The 25,243-nt window shown below is 44.6% G+C and overlaps 1 protein-coding gene across 3 annotated transcripts; it reads right to left on the reverse strand.

The window, feature by feature from the left end:
- Positions 1-8,112: 8,112 nt before the first annotated feature.
- Positions 8,113-24,750, reverse strand: REST (RE1 silencing transcription factor). Of its 3 annotated transcripts, none has more exons than XM_064417322.1 (4): positions 24,631-24,750; positions 22,682-23,592; positions 16,567-16,650; positions 8,113-13,570 (listed from the first exon to the last, which is right to left on the reverse strand). In XM_064417322.1, the coding sequence occupies exons 1-4, from the start codon at positions 24,732-24,734 to the stop codon at positions 11,868-11,870; spliced, it is 2,802 nt and encodes a 933-aa protein (XP_064273392.1). In that variant the 5' UTR covers positions 24,735-24,750; the 3' UTR covers positions 8,113-11,867. The 3 variants fall into 3 exon arrangements, with proteins under 3 accessions (XP_064273392.1, XP_064273393.1, XP_064273394.1); XM_064417323.1 differs by having other exon boundaries at positions 24,635-24,682; XM_064417324.1 differs by lacking the exon at positions 24,631-24,750 and adding an exon at positions 24,294-24,311.
- Positions 24,751-25,243: the final 493 nt, after the last annotated feature.

The raw sequence follows: 25,243 nt of genomic DNA on the forward strand, positions 1-25,243 counted from the left end.
ATATTTGAGGTAGTGGTACTGCTCCTGCAAAATCAGATGTTGTGGACAATGAGCATTGTCTACTTGGAAGAAGTAGAAAGTCTCAATTTTAAAAAAAAGGCTTGGAATTAAAAATGGTGTGAATAATTTAATGAATGAGACTGAAATCAGTGGCTCAGAGAGTTATGATTCCACTTAAGTAGTCTGAAACATGGTTGAAAGCCCAATGACCTTTGTTTTACATAATATGGCATAATATTTTTGACAATCTTTGGTAAAGTTTTTAGGTAATGCGGAAAAGCCTGCTTACGAGCTGAATTTACATTTCCATTTCACTATGAAATAGAAATTTCATTTGCTTATTAAAATCCAGCAAGAAACACAAACAGAAGGTGAAAATGCCAGCTTTACTTTGAATTTCCTCAAGAAAAATGAATTAATGGCCAAACTGCAAAAGCAATTGGTGATAAAGACTCCACTGTCAGAAAAAAAAAGCTTTGCTCATTTTCTGATTAAGGAACAAAAGTAAGAAGACAGATATTTTTCATAGACTTAAAAGAACCCTAAACCAACTGAAATACTGTTTCCTCATTTTATACGAAGGAATGGATTTTTCTCACTGTTTTCATCTCAGACTTTTCTCTGTCTGCAGGCTATTCCCCATGCCTGCAAAAACCAGAAAATGATGCTGATACATAAGTAAAGAGGAACTCACTGGAGCAGAGAGGTGTGAATGGCTGAGCCAGCCTTGACAGCAGCTCAAAAGAAGATTATTTGTTGCTCAGAGGGGCACGAGATGGTTGTGTGAGATGAGGATGGCAAGATCAGCTGAGATTACAGAGTCTGTCCTGAGAAAGGAACGATCGACTGTATCACTGCAGCAGAAGAAAAGAAACATAAACAAAACCTTCCCATTTAGAAATATTGAGTAACATCCTCTACCAAGACAATCAGCTTCTCAAGATAAGCAGAGCCCAGGATTGGGCCATCTCTACTTTTTGTTCATATTTTCAGAGCATGGGAAATACAGCAACCATCACCATCATCAGGTGCAGCTGAAAAAGAACATTTTAACCACCATATATGAAGTTTTACAGTTCAAAATTACTTGGGGGATCTTCCATATGGGACAGAAATATGAACTGTAGGTTTTAATTAACTGGTGTGGTTTTGGTTGCCCTTTCTACTTTATGTGGTTGCTGAATATATGGCATGAAGAAATGAAGAGAGATAACCAAGGGGGAAAAAAACTACATTGCAAACACAGTTCAGCCAAGCTTTATTTTTCTATTGGCTAAAGAAGGAAGCTTCTTACACTTAATATGACCTAGAAACTGCACATTCCCCAGCAGCCCTAATTAGATGAAGAAACTAAGCGTTTTACCACATAACCTTCAAATAATCTCTTTGAATTCACTGGTTTCCCAAGTGTTTCTTCCTTGTCCCATTTCATACAGTTAATGAAACATCTCAATCAAGGAGCTGGTTTTTATATGTGAGCAGTTTCTGTCTGCATTCTAAGGGCTGAGATTTGAAATAAATTACCACTTTTTGTTTTGTTCCTTAGGGTAAAATGAGTGTCAGCACCATATCCTCTTTCTGACCCAGAAATGATTTCTCAGGTACTTCCCCTCCCTTTTTACTCTCCAAAGGACACTTTCATATCCCAGGAGGAGTACGGGCATGGGAATCCAAAATGCTTTGTTTCTCTTGTACAGCTGCTAATTGGAACATCCAGACCCTTTCCAGCTTTACCTTTAAGGTGGGGTATTTTGCTGTGCCCTGAGAAGGTTCTTGTGAACAGAACACACTTCGTACTTGTCAAGGCTCTGACATTGTCATTTACATATGTATGTAAATAACATTTTATCCAGGGCAGAGGGTGACAGGGGCATCCTGTTCATGGAAGGCCTGTTTTCCTCTTTTTTCATCCAGCAGCTGTTCAGAAATTGCTTTTCAGTGACTTTTCCATACTGTTGTTTAAGCTGAGACCCCTTGTGTGAGGACACGAGGCTTGACTCCATTTTCATCAGAAGCTGATTTATTATGTTATATATTATATTAAAATACTACATTAAAACTATACTAAAAAGAACAAAGAGAAGAAGATCAGAAGGCTACAAAGACAAGAATAGAATTGGAATCAATAACAAAGACTTGTGACTGCTCACAGCCTTGGCACAGGTGGCTGTGATTGGTCATCAATTGAAAACAATCCACATGGACCAATGGAAGATGCACCTGTTGCATTCCACAGCAGCAGATAGTCATTGTTTACATTTCTTTCCTGAGGCTCCCAGCTCCTCAGGACAGGAAAAATCCAAGCAGAGGACTTTTCACTAAAATATCATGGCTACACATACCTTCTGGGCACAGATCTCTGACCTAAGATACCTAACCTAAGCTGATCAAAGTAGTGTCATCCCATTCCAAAGCCTGGGAAATTGACCCACACAGAGAAAGTCTGGAATGTGTGAAGCATTTCTAGAGCTTCTTCTGCCTTTCTCCTTGTTTTTCTCCACTCATTCATTTCCACTATGACTAAGTAGGACAAATTCAGTTGAAATTCCTATTGGAATTATTGCTGTTGGCAGATCCTCTACTAAGGCGAAAATCTGTTGGAGTTTAATCTGTATGAAATATCAAGCCACACATTTCAGGTGGTTAAAGTGTTCATGTAATACAGGTACTTGATGAGCTACAAATTTTGGGGATTGGTTGGCTCAGTGAGCTACCCCAGAATCCTCAACATAGTCACTGTTTGCCTCTCTCTCATTTTGAACTGCACTTTGGTAAAAACTTAGTCAAGAGATTAAAAAAGCTTCTCAGTTTTGATGACAGCTGGTAAGCAATGATTAAGTCAACTAATCTGTAAAATAATTGTTAAGACTGGGTTTTTTTCTAAAAATGCTCAACCAAAAGACAATTTAAAATACGAAAAATTATTGCTGGATTTTCACTAGAAACTATTGCTAGAATTTTCACAAATTCTGCTGGTGCTGAGGTTGTGGGGGTTTAGAATAACTGAAGAACATTGTGTATGTGAAAGTGTTCCAGTGAAAATGTTTGGCCAGCCCCAACAGACTCCTAGAAAACTTCTTTCTTTGTCTTACTGTTACAAATGTGCTGTAAGTACACAATGGAGTAAATAAATTACTCATTGACCAAGGCTTTTATCTGTTCACTTTCTGAAATAAATACACATTGTGGTTTTGAAGGCTATAAAAACTACAATGCAAATTCAAGCTCATGATCTGCAGAATAATAACCCATTAATGACTAGGCACAAGGAAAAGAGCAAAGGCCAGAAGCAAAGAGATGAAGGAAAGCAGGGCATACAAATCTAATCTCAAGAGGCAGCGGGAAATTATCCATCAGAGGGTTCCCTAATGGAAAACAAGTTCAACAAAAACACAAATTGTATTTTTATAGTAATTATTTCAAGTCCACAGTGGGAGAAATTGCAATGAAGTTATCGTTTTCAACATTTTCAAATCCTACTTCACATCACAGACAAATGCTCAAAGGTTAAAATATCCCTTAGGAGGGAAAGAAAAAAAAAAAAGAGTTGTCCAAACTTTCTTTTTTCTTGTCCATTTGGATCTTCCTAAGACTTTTTTTTTTTAACAACCAAATTATCATCAGGTGGAATCCCAGTGGGTAAGGACCAACTGAGTCTCCATTTGGCTGACTGCCTCTGTTTTCCTGGATGTTCTTGGAAGAATGCTGTTCAGAGAAAGTGTTTATTCCTGGTTCCAGAAGCATTTCCTTCTCCATCTGGGGACACACAGAAACCAGCACCTTGGATGCTCTGCACCATGGGTAACAGAGAGGGTTCCTATGGGTTCAGTATCACACAAACGTGTCCTGGACCTGTTCTGCCGCAGCTGCTATTCTTTTCCTGAGAGCTGCTCGTTTTCTTCATGCGTAAAATTCTACAGCTGCTTGAAAACGTGATCGCATTTCTAGCACTATTTTTTGCCTAGGAGCGATTCACTAACTAGCAGCGTTGTGGAAAGGCAGCTGATTCTTGTTCTCCTCTCCGGAGAAGCACGGAGCTCCGCCCGAGCTCCGAGCTGCAGCCGGCGGGCTGCGGCACCACCTAGCGCTGCCTGCCCGCTTGCACAGCTCCCTCCTGCCTCAAACTCGAGGGATCCAGGATGCCAGAGGTCTCTGGAAGGAAAAGAGGGGAAAAACAACACCTAAGCTACAAATACTGTTGCAAGGAGTAGAGTTCTTATCTTTGGCACCACCATTTTTAAGTGGCTTTTCCCCTAGCACATCGTGTAACACTGAGTTAATCTGCATCGCTTTTGGGTGGGTATCTGGTGAACTACAGAGGGTTTACAAGGCACAACAGAGTGGTACTTACTGGAAAAGCAAGATGCAATGGGAAGGGTCAACCACATTTCCACATGGATTTTTCTGCAATTACAAAGTTTTCAGTTTAAAAAAAATCTAGACAAGCCCCCAGGCTTTCCCTCTCTCCTCCCTGCTGAAGTTGTCAGCTCTCAGTCTCTGTTCATATGGCAACAAGGAGAATTTCCACTGATTCTCTTTTAGAACCTTTTGAAAGGCCTTCAGCGGGGCCACCAGCCTTGCTCTCTCTCCTCATCGGCTGTGAGACTGGCTCTGGTTCCTCTGCAGAAACCAAGGTGGGAGGGGCTGCCACCTGTCACCTGCCATGAAGGTGGGCTGCAGCCGAGAGGAGACCTGTCTTGATTTCCCACCTTAGTAACAACAAGTTACTCCATTGTGAATTTCACTGGAGGTTCCTCATCTCATCCCAGTCATGCCTCTTAGAGGTCCCTGGCCTTTCCTGCCTTCTCTTTTGCTTCCATACTGGCACAAACCAGAAGGGAAACAGTGCAGTGCTCAGCCCTCCAAGGACTGATATCACCTGTAAAGCTGAGCACATCTTTTCTTTCTTGCTGCCCATCTTCAGGAGGAGATGGTTTTGGTCAACCAAAGGCTTTTGTGACTCTGTCCCCTTTTTTTGGTCTGTTGTTGTATTTTCTTTCCTTTAGAGGAAAATTAATCAAGATATCCAATGCCATTTTAGGGTCTATAGTATCAAAATCAGGCCAAAAGATTTTCTAGGGGTGTTGGAAGACAGTCGTAGTTTAAAAATCTTTTTTCTTTATAAGACACTGCAGAACTGCCACTGCATGACAGAGTTGAAACCAAGTGTTGAGACTGACCAGAAATTTTTCCCCCACTGTTTTCATCCACTGGCAAATATAGGAGGTCAAAACCAGATTACTTTGAAAAGAAAAAATTTCCTTTCCTCTGTGCTCCTTCTTCTTAGGCAATGATCTGAGTTTTGGTGATCTCTTTAGTGCCACACTGCTGTAATAATAGCTGTGCGAGACACATAAAGACCATGGAAAAGGCAAAAGATGGCAGAGAATATCATGAGGTTGGAGAGACCCAAGGACAAAGCAGGGGACTTTGCCTGAGAGAGCTGGCTGGAGAGAGAGGTGTCCATTTCCACGAGGTCAGCTCGTGCCCTCGGCTCCCAGGCAGGAGTTGGGTCACACCCATGGAGTGCAGAGCAAGCTGACCCCTAGACAGAGGTTTGCTTAGCTCCGGCCAGCCCAGGGGCATCTCAATGGAGTTCAGCCCTTGCCAGGGAAGGAGACATGCCCTGCAAGTTCATGCTGAGACAAGAAACCTTGCCTGGGGCTAAGGGTTATGTCAGGGAACCAAGAGGAGACCCCCAGCCCCTGGAGTGGTGCTTGGAGGAGCAGCCCAGGAATGCACACACTTTGTAGGTGCCAGCACTGCTTAGAAAAGACGGGGTTTGGTGGTTGTTTTTTTAAATCAGAAGTGGCAAATAGGAGTCACAAGTCTCAGGATCTGTGCTGTAAATTACTAAGCTCTTAGTTTAACTTCAATTAAATTGTCTGTCTCCATAGACTGTTGTGTAAAATAGGGGCAATTCTTGCCTGAATTGTCAGAGCATTTCCAGGGTTTGCTGGCTAGTGCTTGAAAAAAGGCATAGAAACCTTTGAGTGAAAATTCTCTGACAAAGAATTAAGGAGACTAGAATTGAAGAAGAGCAAGAGAAAGAGCAGATTTGTGTAAAAAAAACCAAACACCACAAACATGTCTCTAGTTCTGCTGCAGGGAGCAGGGAAGCTAGTCACCTAAAAATGAACTTAAAGGCTATTGGTAACTTCATGGGGATTGTAATTTTTAATTCTGAATTTTAGGGCAGAGATGGGAAGGGATGAGAGCAAAAGTGAGGTACTCTCCATTTTTCCTGCTACTGTGCTAAAACCAAGGTTGACATTGAGTTCCCAGAGATTAAGCACCTACTCACAGTCCAATCTTTTATTAAAATTATCCAAAGAGCTCTCACCTGAAGAGTTAAGTTGCTGAGTGACATCTATATATGAGCTGATAGCTGCACCCTGCAATGACTCAAGGTACTGTCACCATCCCTGTCCCTGGCATCCCACCAAGGGACCGTCATTACCCTTCCACTCAACGTTTTGCCATAACTCCGTTTGGCTGGTTTTGATGGAAACCAACCCAGCAACAAACCTCATTTGTCCCTCAGTGCAGCACAGCCTCTGCTGCAGATGACAGCAGCTTGAGCACTCTGACCTGTATGGGGCTAAAGGAGACCAGGAAGGCTCCTTTGACTGGTCTGGGGGCAGGGACAGGTTCAGCTGCCTGGCTTGGGCCAGAGTGCACTGCTGCAGGTCTGGTGCTCCCAGCCAAGGGGGAAATGCAGAGAGCTCAATTTCCTAAGGTTAAAAATACAGCCTGGGCAAGGGAAGGATGTATCCTTTTAGATCTACCTTTTCCTACATATAGCTTATATTATACATATATACACTTATGTACAAGAACAGTGATAAAGCAATTTATGTCAGCATGGCTAAGCTTTAAAAACAAACAAAAGACAACCACCAAACCAAAATCAGGAACCTAGCATTTCAGCTCCTTCAGAGCATTAGCAAAGCCTGAAAAAGACAGCTGAATTAAGACATGAGCTTGCTCTCCCCCCATACAGTCCATCAGGAAGCTAAGCCATCCCTCATGCAAGCCAACTCACGTTTTGGGCAGCTCACTGTGTGGACAGGATCTCCCACTGGCCTGCCAGGTACTGCAGAGCCATGCACTTGTGCTTGGCTACCTGGTTCTGTCAACAGCTTGGCACATAGCAGGTTCTTAGCATCTTTTCAGCTTAGCGGGTTTTTTCCTGGTTTTCTACAGGGGAAAAACCAGCAGGTTTTCTGCCAAGGTGCAAGGAACTAGTCAAAGGATGACCAGACTGCAGGTTTAAGGGAAAATTATTTCTCAGGTTGCCAACCCACTTGGATTCTCGAGATAAGCCAGCTTGTCCCAGGAACACCTTCCTGAGGGTGGGGGGCAGCACTAGCTGGTGGTACAAAGGGCAGGGCCTCCTCTATTGATCCAGTTTGAAATCATTAACTCAGCACAGGCAGAGGCACTCAGGTACCCAGCCCCGCCATCTCTGTGCCACTCTTACATCTCCCTTGCAGTCTGTGGGCAGGCTGAGGCACCACTCCTGTCCCTGTCCATACCATAAACTGCTCACATGCAGCCCACGGGAGGAGCAAGCCAAGCCTGCCCCTTGTGTGGGCACTGCCAGCCCTGCCCCTCTGCACCCCAAGGCCATGTCCTGTGGCAGCACTGCACCCACTCTTTTCTGCCTAACAACCACACAGATCACAAACCCACATTCCCACTGCCCCCTGCATTACCTCTGAAACTCAAATTTACATTCCACAGCTTCCATCACGCTGCACTTCTGTGGTGGCAGAGAATATTGCCCTTCATGCCCATTGTGCCCTTCCAAATGACAAACAGGTTCAGCACTGCATTTGAACCTTGTCCATGTGTGTGCAGCCCCCACCTTGTGCCCTGTCCTTACTAAAGTGGGCAGGGAAATGAAAACAATATGCAGAAAAGGAAAAAGACATTTCTGGAGCCACTGTCCCTGCCTGCAGTCAAGTCTGGCATGTCTGTACTGCCTCCCCCCGGCCCACCTGCCTGGCCTGAGGTCTTCAGGAGCTCTGTCCACGACACTGGCACTGCTCCTGCCTCTCATTAAAAATGGTTTCCACAGCCATTAATTAATAAGTGGGAGATAGAAGCTGCACATTCCTTAATAAAGTTTATTTAATCATAACTATGCTTAGGAAAATACACTTGTAAAGGTTAATATAATGCAATTTAGTTTAACTTTATACTACATTTTGAACAAAAGACTTCTTATACATGATTTAGGTAAAAACAGGAAGTATGATCTGGCTCGTTTTACATCTATTACAAACGCAGAAAAGACTGTCATGCACTACAGTAGAGAGCATGAAAAAAATTACCTTTGGTTTAATTCAGAGAATACAAGTATTGCACTGTAAAAGCATCAAACATGGTGCAACTAGACATCATAAACATGTTTCCATGCCAGCTTACAAAAGTTTGTTAGCTAGTGTAATTTTAGAGGGGGGAAAATATATATACACATAAAACAATTTCTTTAGCTATTTGGATTCTGTTAATATCATATGCATGCCACATATCTACACAACTGACATTCAAGAAAACTCTTGAATTTGATTTAATACCTTTCAGCTACATTAAATCAGTTGAAATCAATGACTTTACTGTATCTTAACTGGCCTGTCAGCTGTTAAACATTCTTCTTTAAATGACTAAAGTTCCAGCCTAGATCATCAAAATCCAGAAACAACAATTGCAAACCATGGATTTTAGGTGCCTAGCTAGCCATTTCTTGACCATTTTTCGGGGCAGTTAGTTTGAGTGTATAGACTCATACAGAAAAAGCCCAAAACACACGACTCAACCAAGGGCTGGCAGTGTATGGGTATATCAGCATGCTAATCCTTCCAACCACGTATTGGAGGTTGAACACAAATACAGGTATTATTGCTAAAAAACACAAACATGCTAGCATTGGCAAAACCAACACAAAATAATTTAACAATATTGAAAAAGACCAAAAAAAAAAAAAAGGCATTGTTTAAAGGGAGACACAGCAATGTAAGACCACCATATATGGTGGGCTACGTGACCCACACTCCCCCTAAAATACTCATATTAGCAGTGCCTAACATTTGAGATAAACATAATGCATTACATCCTTGCCTTTTTACTGTAACATAATCCCAAACCTTGCAGAGAATTCCAACACAGTTCTGCACCCAGATAAACTAGTTCAGGACGTTGTTGATGGGTCTCAGATAGAAAAAATCAACTTTTCTTCTTCTTAACATGTTAATAATTTATTTTCAGTTTCTCGTCTTGTGGTAGGAAACTCCGCCAAAGAGGAGCCAACTGTTGTCTTTGAAGAGTTCTTGTCAGATCAAGCATTGAAACCTTGACCACTTCACAGAAATGTGCAGCACAGTATTTCAGAGAACCACCTTTGCTTTTGTCTCACAGAGAGAACTTTAAAGTCAGTCAACAGAATTGTTTTCATTAAAAAAACAACAGGAAAAAATCATCAGGCTAGTCCATGAGTTTACTTGAACATAGCTAAAGTCCTTGAAGTCTCTCACAAAATGGCAAAGGCTCTTCGCAAGGATAGGAAGGGAGCTTTAAACCTCTACACAGTACTGGAATTCCCAGCATCTGCTCACATCACTCACGAACGGTGGCAATATTTATATATAAAGAAACACTATCATTAAGAAAAAAAAATACATCTAAAACTATTACAACTGCTAGTTCAGGAAAACAGTTCAACTAGGTTTGTTTTCTTAATGTTTAACATAAATATAGTTGCAACTTGATCTTGAGTTGACAATGATTGTCACAGCCAAGGTAAGGATTGAACACTATCTATGCAAACAGAAACTCACTATACATTATACAACTTATTTCTGCCATGAGGGATGCCTTCCCTCTCAAATCTTTGGCCTCCTATTACCAATCTCTCCCAAAATCAGAAGCAATGTAGCATTGTTGCTCTCAATTAATTCACAGCAGTGGGTTTGTTTGGAGGGGAAGATGCTGTGGGGACAACACAGTGAAGAATGGAGTTTATTCCAGAGCTTACACAGAGAGTTACTTGCAATAAAGCGCTCTGACAAATGCTGTCTGAGCTCTTCAATTCCACTCCCCAAGTAACACCTGCCTCCAAATTTGCTTCTTTGGAGCTGTCCCCAACTGCTCCCACTGGAAAGGCAGCTAACGACAGTCAGAAGAGTGCACAGATGGGACCTGGAGGGTTTTGCTTCTTCCCTGCTGGTTTGGATTTTGTTTTCATTTTGCCACCGGTTGGCTACAAGCAGTTAGGTATGCAATCTCTCTTGCATTTGTGTGTGCTGGAAATGAAATCTATTTAGAATTAAAAACTCCTGGTATGACATGTAGACCTGAGATGACAATCTGATAACTTGCATGTTTCTCTCTGAATGGAAACAGGATGGTTTTATTAAATGCAACTTGAATTAATACGGAGCAGAAATTCCTACAGATTTTAAATGTTTGTTGCTTATCAGTTGATTCATCTTTACTTGTTTGTTGGGTTTTTTGTGTATGAGATGCTAGATAATATCACTGCTACTATTTTATTTTTTAAAGCTCATGAAATTTGACTGCTGTCCACCACAAAAATGAAAATGTAAGGGAAAAAAAAATTCCAGAGTTGCAGAATCTGCAGACTGTTTCCACTGAGAGTGATTATTTTCCTGTCTGGTGATCCCAAATTATAAATCAGAATTTATTACTCTGCATGTGTATTCAAAGTATCAGAAGTGGCATTTCCATGACAGAACAAATCCTGTAAAAGTGTTTTGGAACTGCATTGATATCGTTTTGCTCAAGGACTCTACAATTCTAAACACAGTCAAAAATACATAGCCAAGCAGCTCATAATTTCAGCAACTTCATGCACAGTTAATCACACCCCAGGAAAACAAGAAAAATCTGCAGTAAGGAACAGAAAACTGCCACAGAAAACTGTCCCACAGTAAGCAACAAGTCTGAACATTTCCAAATATAAAGAACTTACACATACAAAACCAAACATGCATATATAAAGTGTACATATACTGCACAAGCACTATTCCTACAAGATTAAACTGCATAGGTAAAAATCAAAAACAAGTGCAACATTTTAAGCCCTTAAAGCACAATCAAAAACAAAAAGCAGAAATTAAAAATAACAAACTTGCTCCCCCACAAAAAAGCCAATTACACATCAGTGATTAAGATACTAATCAAGACAGAGGTTCTCCAATCAAAAGTTGGAAGGACTGCTCTCAAATTTTGGCTCATCATTCACGCTTAGGGGATCTGAAATGTACGTTCATAATTGTAATTAGCTTAAACAGTTATGTTCATCACTAGCCAACTTTGATTTCTTTTACAAAGTGCTCTTTATGTAATAGAAGTTATCTTCCTGGTAGAAAAACCATCAAGTAGTTTAACACTTTGAACATCAAGATACATTGAAAAGAACTAAAATAAAAAAGGGAAAGGGAAAAAGGGAGAGAAAGAGAGTTGGCTGCTAGAACAAAAAGCAACTTATGCCAGTGGCTCTATAAACATCCAACTTGTATATTGTTAGCTCCAGTCTTGTTCCTAAAACTCAGTTTATAAAAGAGCTGCATAAGCTAATAGACTAGAAGCTTACAGTGACTTTATAGGACACAACCTCACACACCCTACCTGCTTTCTCTAATTAAGAGATCCAATAGTTAATGAGTTCACCATGACACATAAAGTTGTCAAAAATATTTTCAACTTAAAAAAGCCTAAACCAAAAAAGAAAACAATGCAGACACTAAAGCAAACCGTGCTTAAAAAAAAAAAATCTACAGTATTTTTACATAAGCTGTGTAAGATCTTACAAAAGAAGATTCCCCAAACCACAGCTATTTCTACTCCTGCCCTTTTGCTGCCTTCTCGAGATAATACACATTAACTAAGTGCCTGTTGAGGTGCTTGCTGTATTCACCCTCCTTTTTAAATGAGCGGTCACAAAAAATGCACACATAGTTCTCCCTGGACACCGAGGTGTCCGGAGCATCTTGTGACATCTTTGGACTTGTCTCCTCTGGTACAGAGCGAGCACCATTTAACCCCGAGTCGTCGCTTCCTTCTGATATGTTGTCACTGATGTCACTGCCTTCGTGGCTGTGGATGCCCTCATCCTCATCCATTTCCTGAGATTCATTCACTGTGTTATCCCGAGGTAAGGACAGAGCCACTTTAGGGCTTTGTGGACACGCTTCCGCAGGCACAGGCACTGGCACAGCATCTCCTGTTGACTCCGTCGCTGGCAGGCATTTCTTGGTCAGGTCCATCAGGCTTGAGTTAGTCTCAGTTTCTGCCACAGTTTCCTCTGGCTCCTTCTCAGGTGCCAGATCTGGTACCACATCCATGAGTACATCCATGCTTTTTTCAGAAGACGCTGCATGGGAAGATTCCTCAGAGCAAGCGTCTTCCCCTTTGTCCGCCTGTCTCTCCTCCTCTTTTGCACCACCAGTGTCTTCACTCTCTCCCACTGCCGCAGGCATTTCTTGGTCCTCTGCCTCACCTTCTGTGTTTGCATCCTGAGCTGGCAGACAAAGCTGCCCCGGACCTTGGATGCAGTTTCCTTTGGGATCAGTGGGATCAGTGCTCTCCCCGCTGATAGCATGACCGCCGTCGTTGTTTAATGCCACTGTGTCAGTGGGATCTTGCTCCTTCTGGTCACTGCCCTCAGTGTCCAGCTTCACACCTCCATCTTTTTCTGTGATAGGATACTCATCTGGCATCTCCTCTTCCTCAATCTTCTCCTGATCAAGTTTATTGCTTTTTTTACTGTGCTTTATTTTCAGAGCTTTCTTTTTTCTGTTTTTCTTGAGGCAAGAATTTTGCTTTTTAGGCTCCTCCTCTGGTGCAACATCACTTTTTTGAGCTTCCTGGCAGTCTCTGGGTTTAGCTTCCACTTTCTTTTTCTTTTTTGTCACTGCTGAGGTATCATTTGCAGGCTCTTGCTTTGAGGAAGTTGCCTCAGTCTCTGCCTTTCTTTTGACCTTCTTTGTTTTACATATTTTCTCAGTACTTTTTTCAGTTTTAATATCTACCTCCTTGTTTTCTGAAGCCGATTTCCGACTTCTGGTTGTCACCTGGCCTGCGGAAACATTGCTTGCTGACTTCTTTTCCTTTGCCGAATTATCTTTTTTCTCCACCTTCACAATTTTCTCCGTTTTCTTTGCAGCTGAATCCCCTTTCGTTGGTTCCTTCTCCACTTTGTCATTACCGCTCTCAGAAAAGTCAGCTTCGCTCTTTTTAGTCCGTAGCTTCACCTTCGAGACATCCATGGTGATGTCAGAGCAATCGGGATGCCTGGACTTGATGTGATACTGCAGGTTACATTTTTTAGACGCTGCATAATCACAAACAGGGCAGAGAAACTGGCGCGGGTTGATGTGGAGCTCGACGTGCTTCTTGAAGTTGCTGCGGTCAGCGGTTTTGTAGTTACAGTGCGGGCAGATCAGAGGCTTCGGCCCGTTGTGCACTTGCCTCGCGTGGCGAGTCACTTCGTGCTGGTTTGAGGCCACGTAGCTGCACTGGTCACATTTGAATGGCTTCTCACCTAAGGAAGGAAGGATGGAAGGGAATGATGGTGATTATTAAGCACGGTGGTTGTGGAGCACTTACTTCCCACTAATACAGATATAGAAATAAGAAACTTGAAAAGGATAAAAAAAAATTATCCATGCGCCTTTAAAATGAAGCAAAGTCAACATAAGAAATCCACAAGTCACAAACACATTCACAAGACACTAAGAACAAAATACAAAAAAAAGAGAGAAGGAGTGAGGGCTGGGAGGAAGGGGATCCAAAACCAAACAAGCAGTAACAACGTCACAGGTTCTGGCTAGGCATACATACCGGCAGAGATCTCTCTACAGTAATATTAGCAAATGGAATCCATACCCAACTGGTCCATTGAATGCATTGTAGAAAAATGGAAATGTAACATTTGATGAATAGCAGTTTCACACAAACGTTTCAAAAAAGTCCAACTTTATACAGATTTAGCATACTTCATGTTTGCATTGAAAGAAAATGAGGGAAAAGAAGCTAGCAAAAGCCTAAGAACATGAAAGGGGTGCCCAGATGATCTTTACCTCTGAAAAAATTCTGTTCACTGTTTTAGTGTCTCAAACACATAGTGCTCTGGCTGCAGGCTCCTCTTGACAAGGCAACCAAATGCAGCCCACAGCCATCATGTTAGTATTGAAATCTGCATTTATATTAGTGTAATGACTCCTGTAGAAGTGTCCCTGAAATGTTCTGCTTAGTGCACGCCACTACAGCAGAAGTAGCTTTCCCCTTACAAATCAAAGCAAATAGGAAAAACACTTCTAGTGCAACAACTCAAGTCCAGAAATACTTTGGGAGCATCTGTGTATGTGCCAATTTAACTGAGGAATTTGGGATGCTCCTGAGCTCTGAACTAGCATCTCAAAACTGATCTGCAGAACTCATGCATGCTACTTCTTCAGTATGTTGAAAATCCACTCCAGTCCCTTCTGCTCATGATACAATAGAGCTTCTCCCACCCCTGCAAGCCACTGCCCATACTCAAGCATGCTCTGTGGCACAACTCAGGAGACCAGCCAGCCTGCACTGAAGATGTGGTGCCTGTTTGTGTGCTAACCACAAGATCTGCAACACCCTCACAAACTCTAGCACAGCAAAGGCTGTGCTGCCTCCTTGGCATGAAGCAGGAAGACAATTTTTTAAATGTCCAGATCATCTCATCATCTCATCATCGTCTGTCTGCAGCATCTATTTATTATTTAAAGAAGAGCTACTTTGATTCCTTCCCTCTCCACTTTATTTCCTTCTTTTTTCCTCCCACTTCCTGGTAACATTTTCTACAAGTTTCAGCTTGATGTGTTTATTGCTCATCCTTCCTCCAAGTACAGTCTTTATCACCTACACTTCAAAGAACAGTTCTGTCCTGCACTGTGGGAGGACAAGAACAGCCTCTCTTACATACACATGAACAAGCTGTTCTAAGTGCACGGAGTGCTCAGAGGCAGCTGCAACTGGGTAACTCAAAGACAGCATGTGAAGAGTTTGTGTCCATGGCCTCTACTAAATCCTGGGGTTTTATTGTGCAAGTGAAAAGGATATGTACCACGATGGCTAAAAACAGCTGCGAATTAGGCTCTAAACCACTGCCATTTGCTGTCTGACATGGGAAGAAAGCTACAGCACCCATGGGCCTTAAACAGCCAGCCTGTCAACTGCAGGAGTCCAGAAATTGCCATAGAAAAGGTGCAGTTGCCTGGGCAATGCAACAAAACACACAACAAAATTTAGGAGAGCTATTAATACAAGGCCCCTGATAGCAAAAGTCATGCCTTCCCTCAGAGACCTTTGAGGCAGGAGCCACAGGCAGATCCTAGTCCTTACCTCCTTTGGAGCTGAGACTTCCTTTCACAGAATAAGGGCAGAACAATATGTTCATGAAATGATTTCCAGGTTCAGTACTGACCAAACCATTTGCAAATTTGGTGGTTCATTTGCAAACCAGAGGTTCAACCAAATATTATTTTTGTTTCTGAAAGCAGAAGACTATTCTCACACCAAAACATTGACATGTCATTTTAAAGCTGGCTATTTTTAATGGGCCCAAGCTCCCCTCCACTACAGTTAAAATTGCCTGTCTCCTGGTTTCAATTAAAAGCCTCATCTATTGAAATTGAGACAATTACTGTTAGGGAGACTTCAACTCCTGTTTGCCAGCATTAGGAATTCATCTAGGGACGGTCAATTCAGATTTTACAAAAACAAAGCAAAAGCACAAGCTCAGGTCTATCTGAACTCCCTTATGAGAGTCATAAAGGATTACTATGCTTGTGTCTGTGGTGTTACAACTCCCAAAAATGCTGTTAATTCATTCAAAAAGAGGTTTACGAGAGCAAATGTTTGTAACACCACAGCTCACGACCAGCAATGGGGAATAAAGGCTAATGAAAATTGCTAATTTGGTTTTTAGTGCCACAAGACTGAGTTGCTTCTGAACATCCTCTGAGTCTGCTTTTTCTCCTGTGTCTCCTTGCCATAAGCAGACACCAATTTACATCCCTGTGTCATGCAAAACCAAAGCTAAGTGTTCCCTTAGAACCCCTGGATGGGACACAATCCTAGCACCACAGAGGAGATTCTCAGCTACTCAAAATGTTCCCAGCTTCACTGATTTGAACTCATTTATGAGAGCTGTGTACAAGATTTTGTTCCTGTATCATCACAATGTTGTATCTATTACTAGATTACTAGGACTACTAGAGCGGCCCTATGAATATCAGAATAGACCTTGAAAAGTAAAAAGAAAAAGATATCTTCCCATTGTCAGTTTTATTCGTGACACTTCACATTCCTTAGCAAGACAACCTTCCCCATTAAAAAAGGAGCTAAAGCTCAGGCCTTACTGCTAAGATGGCATCTCACACAGAACTGGGCAGGCTGCTTTAGGCCCAGATGACCTCCAGAGGTCCCCTCCAGCTGCAGCCACGCTGTGATACTGTGGCCCACCCCCTTTGCTCAGTCCCCCTGCTGCCACTCCGTACCAACCTGAGTGGGTGCGCATGTGCCTGGTTAAATGGGTCTTCTGAGAGCTGGAGTAAGGACACATCGCACACTGGTAGGGTCGCTCCCCTGCAAAACAAACAGCAAAGTAGTTACTGAAACACAGCAGATTCCCAAACGTGGTTACCAAGCCACACAGGGGAGGCTGTCACAGATCCTCACACTGTATTTGAGGGATGTTGTCTCTCAGCAAAGGGACAGTGAGAAGCATATGCCTGAGCCGGACCACTGCAATGTGTCATGCCTTATGAATGAGGGTAGTAAAAGGGCAGGATAGTGACAGAGGCACATCCCAATGTCCACCTGGAGTCAGCTGCAACCTCAGCCAAAGGATTATGAGGACAGACAACTTCAGAAAGCCTTAAGCCACCAGACCTGACTTCCCTACAGCATCTTCTCCCAACACTCAGAAGATGCACAACAGATCCTGTAAAAAATGAGGTATTTCTTGCTTTGCTTAACACCTTATCTGAAACCTCCATATTTTATTTGGATTAAGATTGGATATGACCATCCATTCCACATGGACTTGCATTTACCAGAACACAAGTGCAGACAGAGCAGGTCTTTGCTTCCAAAGTTTTACTGGCAGAGTGAAAACAGCTTGCAGCATGGAAAAGCATGATGCCCTGATCAGTGAAATTATGCTGCTAGCAAAAGCTTAAGTGTAGCATAAACATTTATTTCAAAGACTCAAAACCCCATGCCTGAAGAGTTACTGGTTCTGGAGAACTAATGGAAACTAAACGGTCATAAATTATATCTCCACTGAGGACAGTCAGCTTGTAATTGTAGCTAAAATTGTATCAGTACAATGATACTTGAAAATCTTTTTCAAGTGAAGACAAGCTCCAAACAAAGGCAGACAGTTTCATAATTAACATGTTAGGCAGGTCCGGATAAGCACCAGGGGTGTTTGCCCCAAACTGCTAGCACACTGTCTTCCCTACAAACACTTTTTAGTCTTGGGTAGACATCCACAGGAGAAGAGAGGAGTGAAGCTGACAAAGGAAAAAGAAGTTACTTAGTCCTAGTATGTATTCAAATCATAGCCAGAATTACACTACAGCACTTGGATAAATTTGCTACATATGAGTTATACAACCAAGGTGCTCTCCAAATCACAGAGACCTGGACATCTACACACAGGGTATGTGCTCACTTTCAGAGGCACAGCTCTCTGTGCAGCAGCAAAAATCTGCATCTGCCAGTGTGTGATGTGAGGCTCTGCTGCCGGCCTGTGCCAAAACAGCAGTAGAAGCAGCCTTTGTAATGCAGATTAATTCCACATTTCTTCCTTCCATCAAACATTTAGACTATCGTTCTTGATTAGATCAGCAGTTTAAAGGTAAATTCACCCTAACAACCACAACTCCCCTCCCTTTCCAATTAAAACAAGGTAGGAGATTGGTGCAATACACACAATGAGATTAAGTCATGTTCAAGGGAGGGGTAGTCCTTTTGGTACAAAGAAATGGTTTTGGTTTTAAATTACTCCTGACAATTAAAAAATATGTGGCCAAAGGTCCTGGAATATTCAGTCATATCTTCTTCCCATTATCTGAAATTTCATATCTGTAAAGTTCCCTACAACATCAGGAATGTGAAACAGGCTTTCTTTCGTGGCCTTTTTTACATAGGGCGCAGCCACAAAACAAACTAGATTTAAGTATAATGACCACCACTAATTTAAAATGTGTTATTGCCACTTGAGAATTAAATGCATTGTACAGGCTGTTTTGTCAAATACTATTCCCCAAAGGATTTGTATTGTAGTTTTACAAGCTGTTTCTTTATATGCAAACAAGCCATTAAAAAAAACCTCTCCAAAAAACAGAATAAGTCCCAATCCAGCCAAAGCTCAAGCAGGCACTTAACTCTGTGCAAATGAACAGGCAGACTGACATCAGCACAGAAGTTTAAGACCATCTTGTTAAGGAAAGTTCCCAGTCTGACCATTCAGGAGATTCTCCAGAGTCACACTCCCAAGGACTGAAGCCCTTTCACGGTGGGTGGCTCCAGTGACCCAACAGGTGCCCCCCATGATCACCTGCACACCCCACTCACACACAGTCAGTCCAGGTTTCCTTACCAGTTTGTCCCCAGGTTTCCCACGGCAGTCTCAGATGCCTCATTCCATAAAGCCATTTACTCATGGCACAGTAACACAGAGACACCTGGAGCTGGTGCCTCCAAAGAGGACCCAAGAGTGGAACCCCTGCACTTTTATATCCTCACAACCTACCTGCACACAAATATCACTCTTCCTCCCCAGTCTTCTGTTCCTGCTGCTGAGCCTCTCCATGTCCATCTACCTTGCTGGCCTCCCCAATCTTCATCTGCTTTGTTATGCAAAGGTTGGCAGTTCATGGCTCCTGCTGTGTCTCTCAGTGTCCATCCACCTGGCTGGCACCACTGGTACAGGGTTGGAAACTCACACCCTTCTCTGTGCCCTCACCCTGAGCAAAACCTGATCTCGAACTGCAGCTTGCACACTGAGCTACCTGCACCCAGAGTATTCCTCAACAACCTCTTGATAAAGCCTTTTTTATAATGCCATTTGAAGTCCCATCTGCTTGAAACAAATCTGCTTCCATCAAACTTCAGAGTGGCAAGCAAGAAAGATTCCCTCTCACAACCAAAATTTAAATTAAAAAAAAAACCAAACAAACAAAAAACAACCACAAACCAAACCAAAACCAGTCCAAAACTAGACACAGAACACTGTGACTGACTGAAGCAGATGTCTTAGTTATACAGCCCTTCAGTTTATTTTCAATTAAGTTTTCTAGAAATTTCTTCTAACAAGCAAAAAAATAAGAGAGCAATGCTGCACTGTCTTGCACATAGTACAGCTCCAGAATCAGCAGGTAAATCAAGTCAAAACTTGGTCTAATGAGCACAAAGGAGCCCAGGTAGATCTGTCCCTGACACAAAGAGTCCTTTCTGCCTAAGCAGCAGAGGAACAGATTGTCCTGAACACCTCCAGCCAGCCACTCCCGGGCAGCAGACAGGCCCCTGCAGAGGCAGCTTTCCCAGGTGACAAGCCTATGACCCTCTGCACGGTCCCTGAAACACCCCTCTGTACAAGGTCCCCAACATTTGTCAGCAGCCTGTCCCACAAGCACTGTCACAAGCTGCAAGGTATATATATACAGTACAGGGCAGGTTCTGGGACACCTGCTTTTCAACATGAATGCAAGCAGGCAGGCAGATAACCTCTGCCTGTCTTCCTGTGGTCCCCAACATGCCAAGGATTGGTATTTCTCCCAATCATGTTAGGTACTAGCATGCTGCCCCCTTCCCTGCTCCTGGCCACGTGCTCTGGTATTTGCATGTGTTATTAGTAAGGCAGCTAAGTTCACTAACCAGCAGAAAACCAGCCTGGGGAAGAGGAAATGAGTATTTTTACTCCTTTACTCCTTTTTAGTGAGCTGAATCAACTAGTCCCAGGATACAGGTAGAAAACTGAGACTGCCTTTCTCCAGCAGCAGCAGCTGCACATTTATCTGTGAAACTCCACTCTGTACAGTCAGTGTTTCAGAAAATTGTATGGCTCTAATATAACAGAATCAAATTAACTGCAAAGAGGCATTTCCCCCACAAAAAAAAAGTCTGATGAAAAACAAAAAAACAGGAGAGAAGGAAAAGCTTGTATCCAAAAGTATTTAACCTATTAGTAATAAGGAAACCAAAGAAACAAACAATTCCAACTTTCTTCTTTAGTATTCTGAACCCATAAAATAGGAAGAAAATGATGGATAGATGTATCCCATTTATTCTTACTTTTTTTTCAGTTTTAAATGACAACTACAATCCAAAGCTATTTTAGTATCATTCAGCCAGTTTTTACTAAATTCAATACTGTTATGTAAACAGTCTGCAAATACTTTTGACTATAAAATAGCTGTGGGTGTTTTTTCAGGTTTTTTTTTGGGTGAGGGTTGTTTGGTGGGACTTTTTGTGCGTTCTGGTTTTGTTTGTGTTCTTTAAGGCAATTTATTACACATTAGTATTGTCAGAGACTTTTAGCCTGGTGTCTAAAATATACCTGCCAGGAGCTTATTCATTCTTCCAATACTCTAGCTTTAACACTCTCCTCCACAAAACCAATGTTACTGGAAATAAGGCACATTCCTAAATCATTCTACTAACATATTTGGAAGTTTTTAATCAAGCAAGAGCTGCCTGAAAGAACTTAACTATGTAGTTATGAAGTAGCAAAGAAACACTGACAAGGGTAGACTAAAACATGTTGAAATCATAATCACTCATTCCAGCTTAATTACAGTAACAAAAAGAACCTGCACAACTGTCTTCAAAGGAGAAAAAGGGGATCTGGATACACTGAATTTTTTAAAAAGTTTAATACAGTTCATCGGTAAATTGGTCAAATGCAGTGATAACAGAGCACTTCCTCAGCAAACATGCTTTCATGGTTAGTTCCTGTAAAACTCAACAGGCACTTTCAGAAATCAGAAAGGGGGCCTAATGTCATCTACAAACACAAGCAGAGATTAATTTAAAGTTAAGGCAAATGTAAACTAGACAGGAACCAAAGCAGTGGCTCACATTTGGCCATGAGCTCCCCACAAGATTCATTTAGGTTTTTTCCTACTATTTTGCCATTTTTACCTGGTCTCTTTCCTGTTATCTCCTACAAACCACACAAAGAAAATGAGCTGGAGGATAAACAACACCATTTTCCTAATACCTCTCACAATAAACTTTGTTTACTTGCTTAGAAAAAAAATATTTAGACAGGACTGAGTTTGAAATTGACGGTATCCACTAAACAACAGCATGCAGCTATTCTTAGGAAAGAATAAAGTACTAAAATTCCCAGCAGACCCTACCAGCCCCAACAAAGCAGACACTAAAGTGAGCTAACAAACACAAACTCCTGCACACTGAAGCTCAAGCCCAGCCCCGAGGCCTCCGGAGTGCCCACCCCTTCCAGACAGCTGCAGACAACTGAACTGAAACCTCCAAACCATTCGTGCCACTGCTGTGACAAAACACGACTTTAAAGGAGAAATTCCCCAGTGTTTTGCTCAGCCAGCACAGTGTACAACAAAGGGGAACCAAGTCAGGTGAGCATGCTAAAAGACGGTTAGCAAGTGAGCCCTCTCCACAGAAAAGGCCTGAAACAGTGGAAATAAAAGCTTCTAAGAAGCAGCAAGGAAGCTCTGAATTGCCCTCTCACTTCCACAGAAGGGATCAGGAGGCCAAGTAACTGTACCCCATGGCCCAGAGGGGTGAGATGGCTACAAAAACCCCTTGTGGAAAGGAGTTTTGGTTCGTCAGAACTCCCCATGTGAGAGGCTGGTGAGGCTCTCAGATGAAAAGCAAGGTATTTCCTGAGTCACCTGTGGTCCCAACTCACAGGCCGGCAGCAACACCGGCTACACACCAGGGAAAAAAGGGGCCTCACACTGTCTCTTCCAATTACAAACCAAGGTTAGAAGTCAGGAAATCAGGCCAGACTCCCCGGAAGGCTTCCTATAGGGCAAGAGAAGTGTGTGTCTACTTCTGGCTGCTGCAGTGATGCAGGCCCTAGAAAAAACGAAGCCTCTGAGCATTAAAAGGAATTAATTCACTGCTCAACTCTTATTCTGACTTCGTGGATGCTGGAGGACTTTTCTGCATGCATATGTCAGCTCTTTCTCTCTGTAATTACATTGTAGTCAAGTTTCAGCTCAGTCTAAAGACAGCATTTTCAAAACTACCTATGTGGGATTCTTACACTTTTGTCAACCTGCTTGTTTTGGTTTTACACTACATCAGGTTTTGGTGTTGTGGACTCTGACAATTATCACAGGTATACTTTGTCATGCCTTCTTCAAAAAATTAGCTTAAAATTACTAAACAAAATGCCCTTCATCTCCTCTTGGGCACCTGACATTTCCTCAGTTCTCTAGGACTGCAGACTGGAACTCAAACCAAATTCCACTAGGCTATAACCTGGTAGCACCAGAGAAGAGAGCACAAAGCCTTATCAGAATAGAACAAACTTTGCAAAAAGACTCTGCTTGCTTCATTTATCACAGATTCTCAGTAGTCGTACTGTACTTCAGTCAAAACAAGATTAAAAACTTACCTGTGTGAGTTCGAATGTGCTGAATATAATTATTCTTCCTGTCTGAAAAATAGGAGCACTCTGAACAGGTATACACTTTCCTGGGAAAATGATTTCTTAGGTGTTTTTTCCAGTGATATTCACTGACAGTAGTGTATGTGCATATGGTACACTTGTAGACTCTCTCATTTTCCCCTGCTTTGTTGTGGTGCTTCAAGTGAGCCAGATAGTGATCATATCTGTTAGTGTTATAGCCACAGCGATCACAGCGGATTGGGCCCTTAGAGAAATCCACCTCTTCTGCAGTGCAGGAATCAGACTCCTTCACCTGTGCTTGCTTTTCTGCATTTTCTTCCACGAAGAACTTCTTAGCACTGTGAACCCTGATATGATGCACAAACTCCTCTTCAGACTCTGCCTCATACTGGCAAGGCTTACAACGAAATGGTTTGCTCTTCAAGCTCTTACACTTGTCCTCTGTGCTTTCTGGAGTACCCGGTGCTTCCAATGAGGCATCTTTGTCCACACTGGGAGTCTTAGGAGGGGAACAAGCAGCTGGACCTTGAGTTTCCACACTAGGAACCTCAAGGGAGCTTAATTCCACGTTTTCAGGTGCCTCACGGTCACTCTCTGCAGCCTGGGTATCTTCCATACCCTCTCCATCACTATCTGAGAAGTTGCTGTCCCCCACCGTTGTCAGTTCTGCCATTTGTCTCTCTTCTCCAACCAGGTAATCACAGCAGTTGCCACTAACTTCCCCCGTCAAGGCCACATTTGCCAACATAATAAGCTGAGGAGCTGCCAGCTCAGCTTTAGAAAGGTCCTGTAAGTCATACATGTCATTGGACAATGCCATGCCAATATTAGAACTGCCGGGAAAGAGGCTGTTCCCACCAGACTGTCCCAGCACTTGAGTTGCCATGGCAGTAATTCTGTGTGAAGAGAAAAGGAACACCTGTAAGCACCTGAGCGTGGAAAAGTCTCCTCTGCTGTGTACTGCCGAAGCAGCCCTCCGGGGAACATCAAAAAACTAAAGCTCTTTGCTGAGGTGCTGGGGCAGCGGGCAGCAGAACCCGGAGCGGGGGGGGTCTCGTTCTTTGCCCCAAGGGCTCTTCCCTACGTGTGGAGGATCCCACCGGGTGGGAGGCGCTGACAACGGGGTCCCAGGGCCCAGGCGGGGCTCGGGGCAGGTGAGTGACCCCGGGCCGGGCCCCGCGGCTCCCGCCACGCCAGACACGGGGGGGACGCGGGGCCGGCGGTGAGTGCTGCGGCCGCGCTCCGCCGAGTGCCCTGCCCGGCCGCCGCCCGCCCCAGGCGCCCCGCCGGGCCCAAGGCCGCCAACAAAGGGGGGCGGCCCGGCCCTGCGGCGACCTCCCCGCGGCCCGGCGCACATCCGCCAGGGGAGCCGGGCCGGGCCGTGCCCCCGCCACCCTCCCTCCTTCCCTCCCTCCCTGCCTGACAGGCATGCGGCCATTTTCTGCCTGCCCACACAAAGCGCCCTCCCCGCGCCGCCCCCGGCCCGCCCGCTGCCGCCGGCCGGTGGGGACGCCCGGCTTCCTCCTCCCCCCGCGGCGGCCGGGGCAGGGCAGCGCCGCCGGTGCGGGGGCGCGGGGCGGAGGGAGCGCCTCGGTACCGGCAAGGTCACAGCGGCCGCGCCCACCCGATGCCCGTCCGCGGGAGGGGGAGCGAGCGGCGCCCCGGGCCTGCTCCTGGGCCCCGGGCCTGCGGCTGCGCCCGGCCCGGCCCGGCCCGGCCGGCGACGGCTTCGCCTTCCGGCGGCGGCGCGGCCCGGCGAGCGCCCCCGCGGCCGGCGCGGCTCCTTAGCCGTGGTGCTGATCGCCCCGCGGCCGGCCCGCCCGGCCGCCCCCGCCCGCCCGCCCGCCGGCCGCAGATCAGCCCTGGACAGCGCCTCTCGCCCGGCTCCCGGCCCCCCCGCCCCGGCCCCGGCGGGCCCCGCCGCGCTCACTCACCCACCGGCGGCGCGGGGCCGCCCGGCCGCGCGGCTGCTGCGGGGCGGGGCGGGGCGGGCGGGAGGCGCTGCTGGCGGCGGCGGCGGGCGGAGGCGCCCCCGCATTCCAGCACACAGCGCGCAGCGGCGGCGCCGCCCCGCCCGCCCCCGGCAGGAGGGGCCGGGCCCAGCGGGGTCACCCGGCAGCGGCGGGGGCACCGGGCGGCGGCGTGCCACGGGGAAGGGGCACCCGCCCCGGGAGGGGGTTCGTGCCCAGGGGCTGAGCTGGCCGCCGCGGGGTTTGTCGTGCCCGGCCCCGCTGCCGTGGGTTCCTTTGTCCCGTTCGGGGATGGCAACGCTGATCTGACCAGCTTCGAGGCGGTGCCCACGGCATCGCCTTCACGAGGCGAGTCCGGAGAAGGCAGCGAAGCTGGCGAAGTGTTTAGAACACAAGTCTGATAAGGAGCAGCGGAGAGAACTGGGTGTGTAGCCTGGTGAAAAGAAGACTCGGCGTGACTTTATCACTCTACAAGCAACTGGAAGGAGATTGTGCCAGATGGGGGTCGATCTCTCCCCCCAGGAAGCTAGTGAGGTCTTAAGCTGCACCAGGGGAGGTTTGGGTTAGATATTGGTCA

This window comes from Passer domesticus, chromosome 4 (genome assembly GCF_036417665.1).
Source record: "Passer domesticus isolate bPasDom1 chromosome 4, bPasDom1.hap1, whole genome shotgun sequence".
In the NCBI taxonomy this organism is placed as follows: Eukaryota; Metazoa; Chordata; class Aves; order Passeriformes; family Passeridae; genus Passer; species Passer domesticus.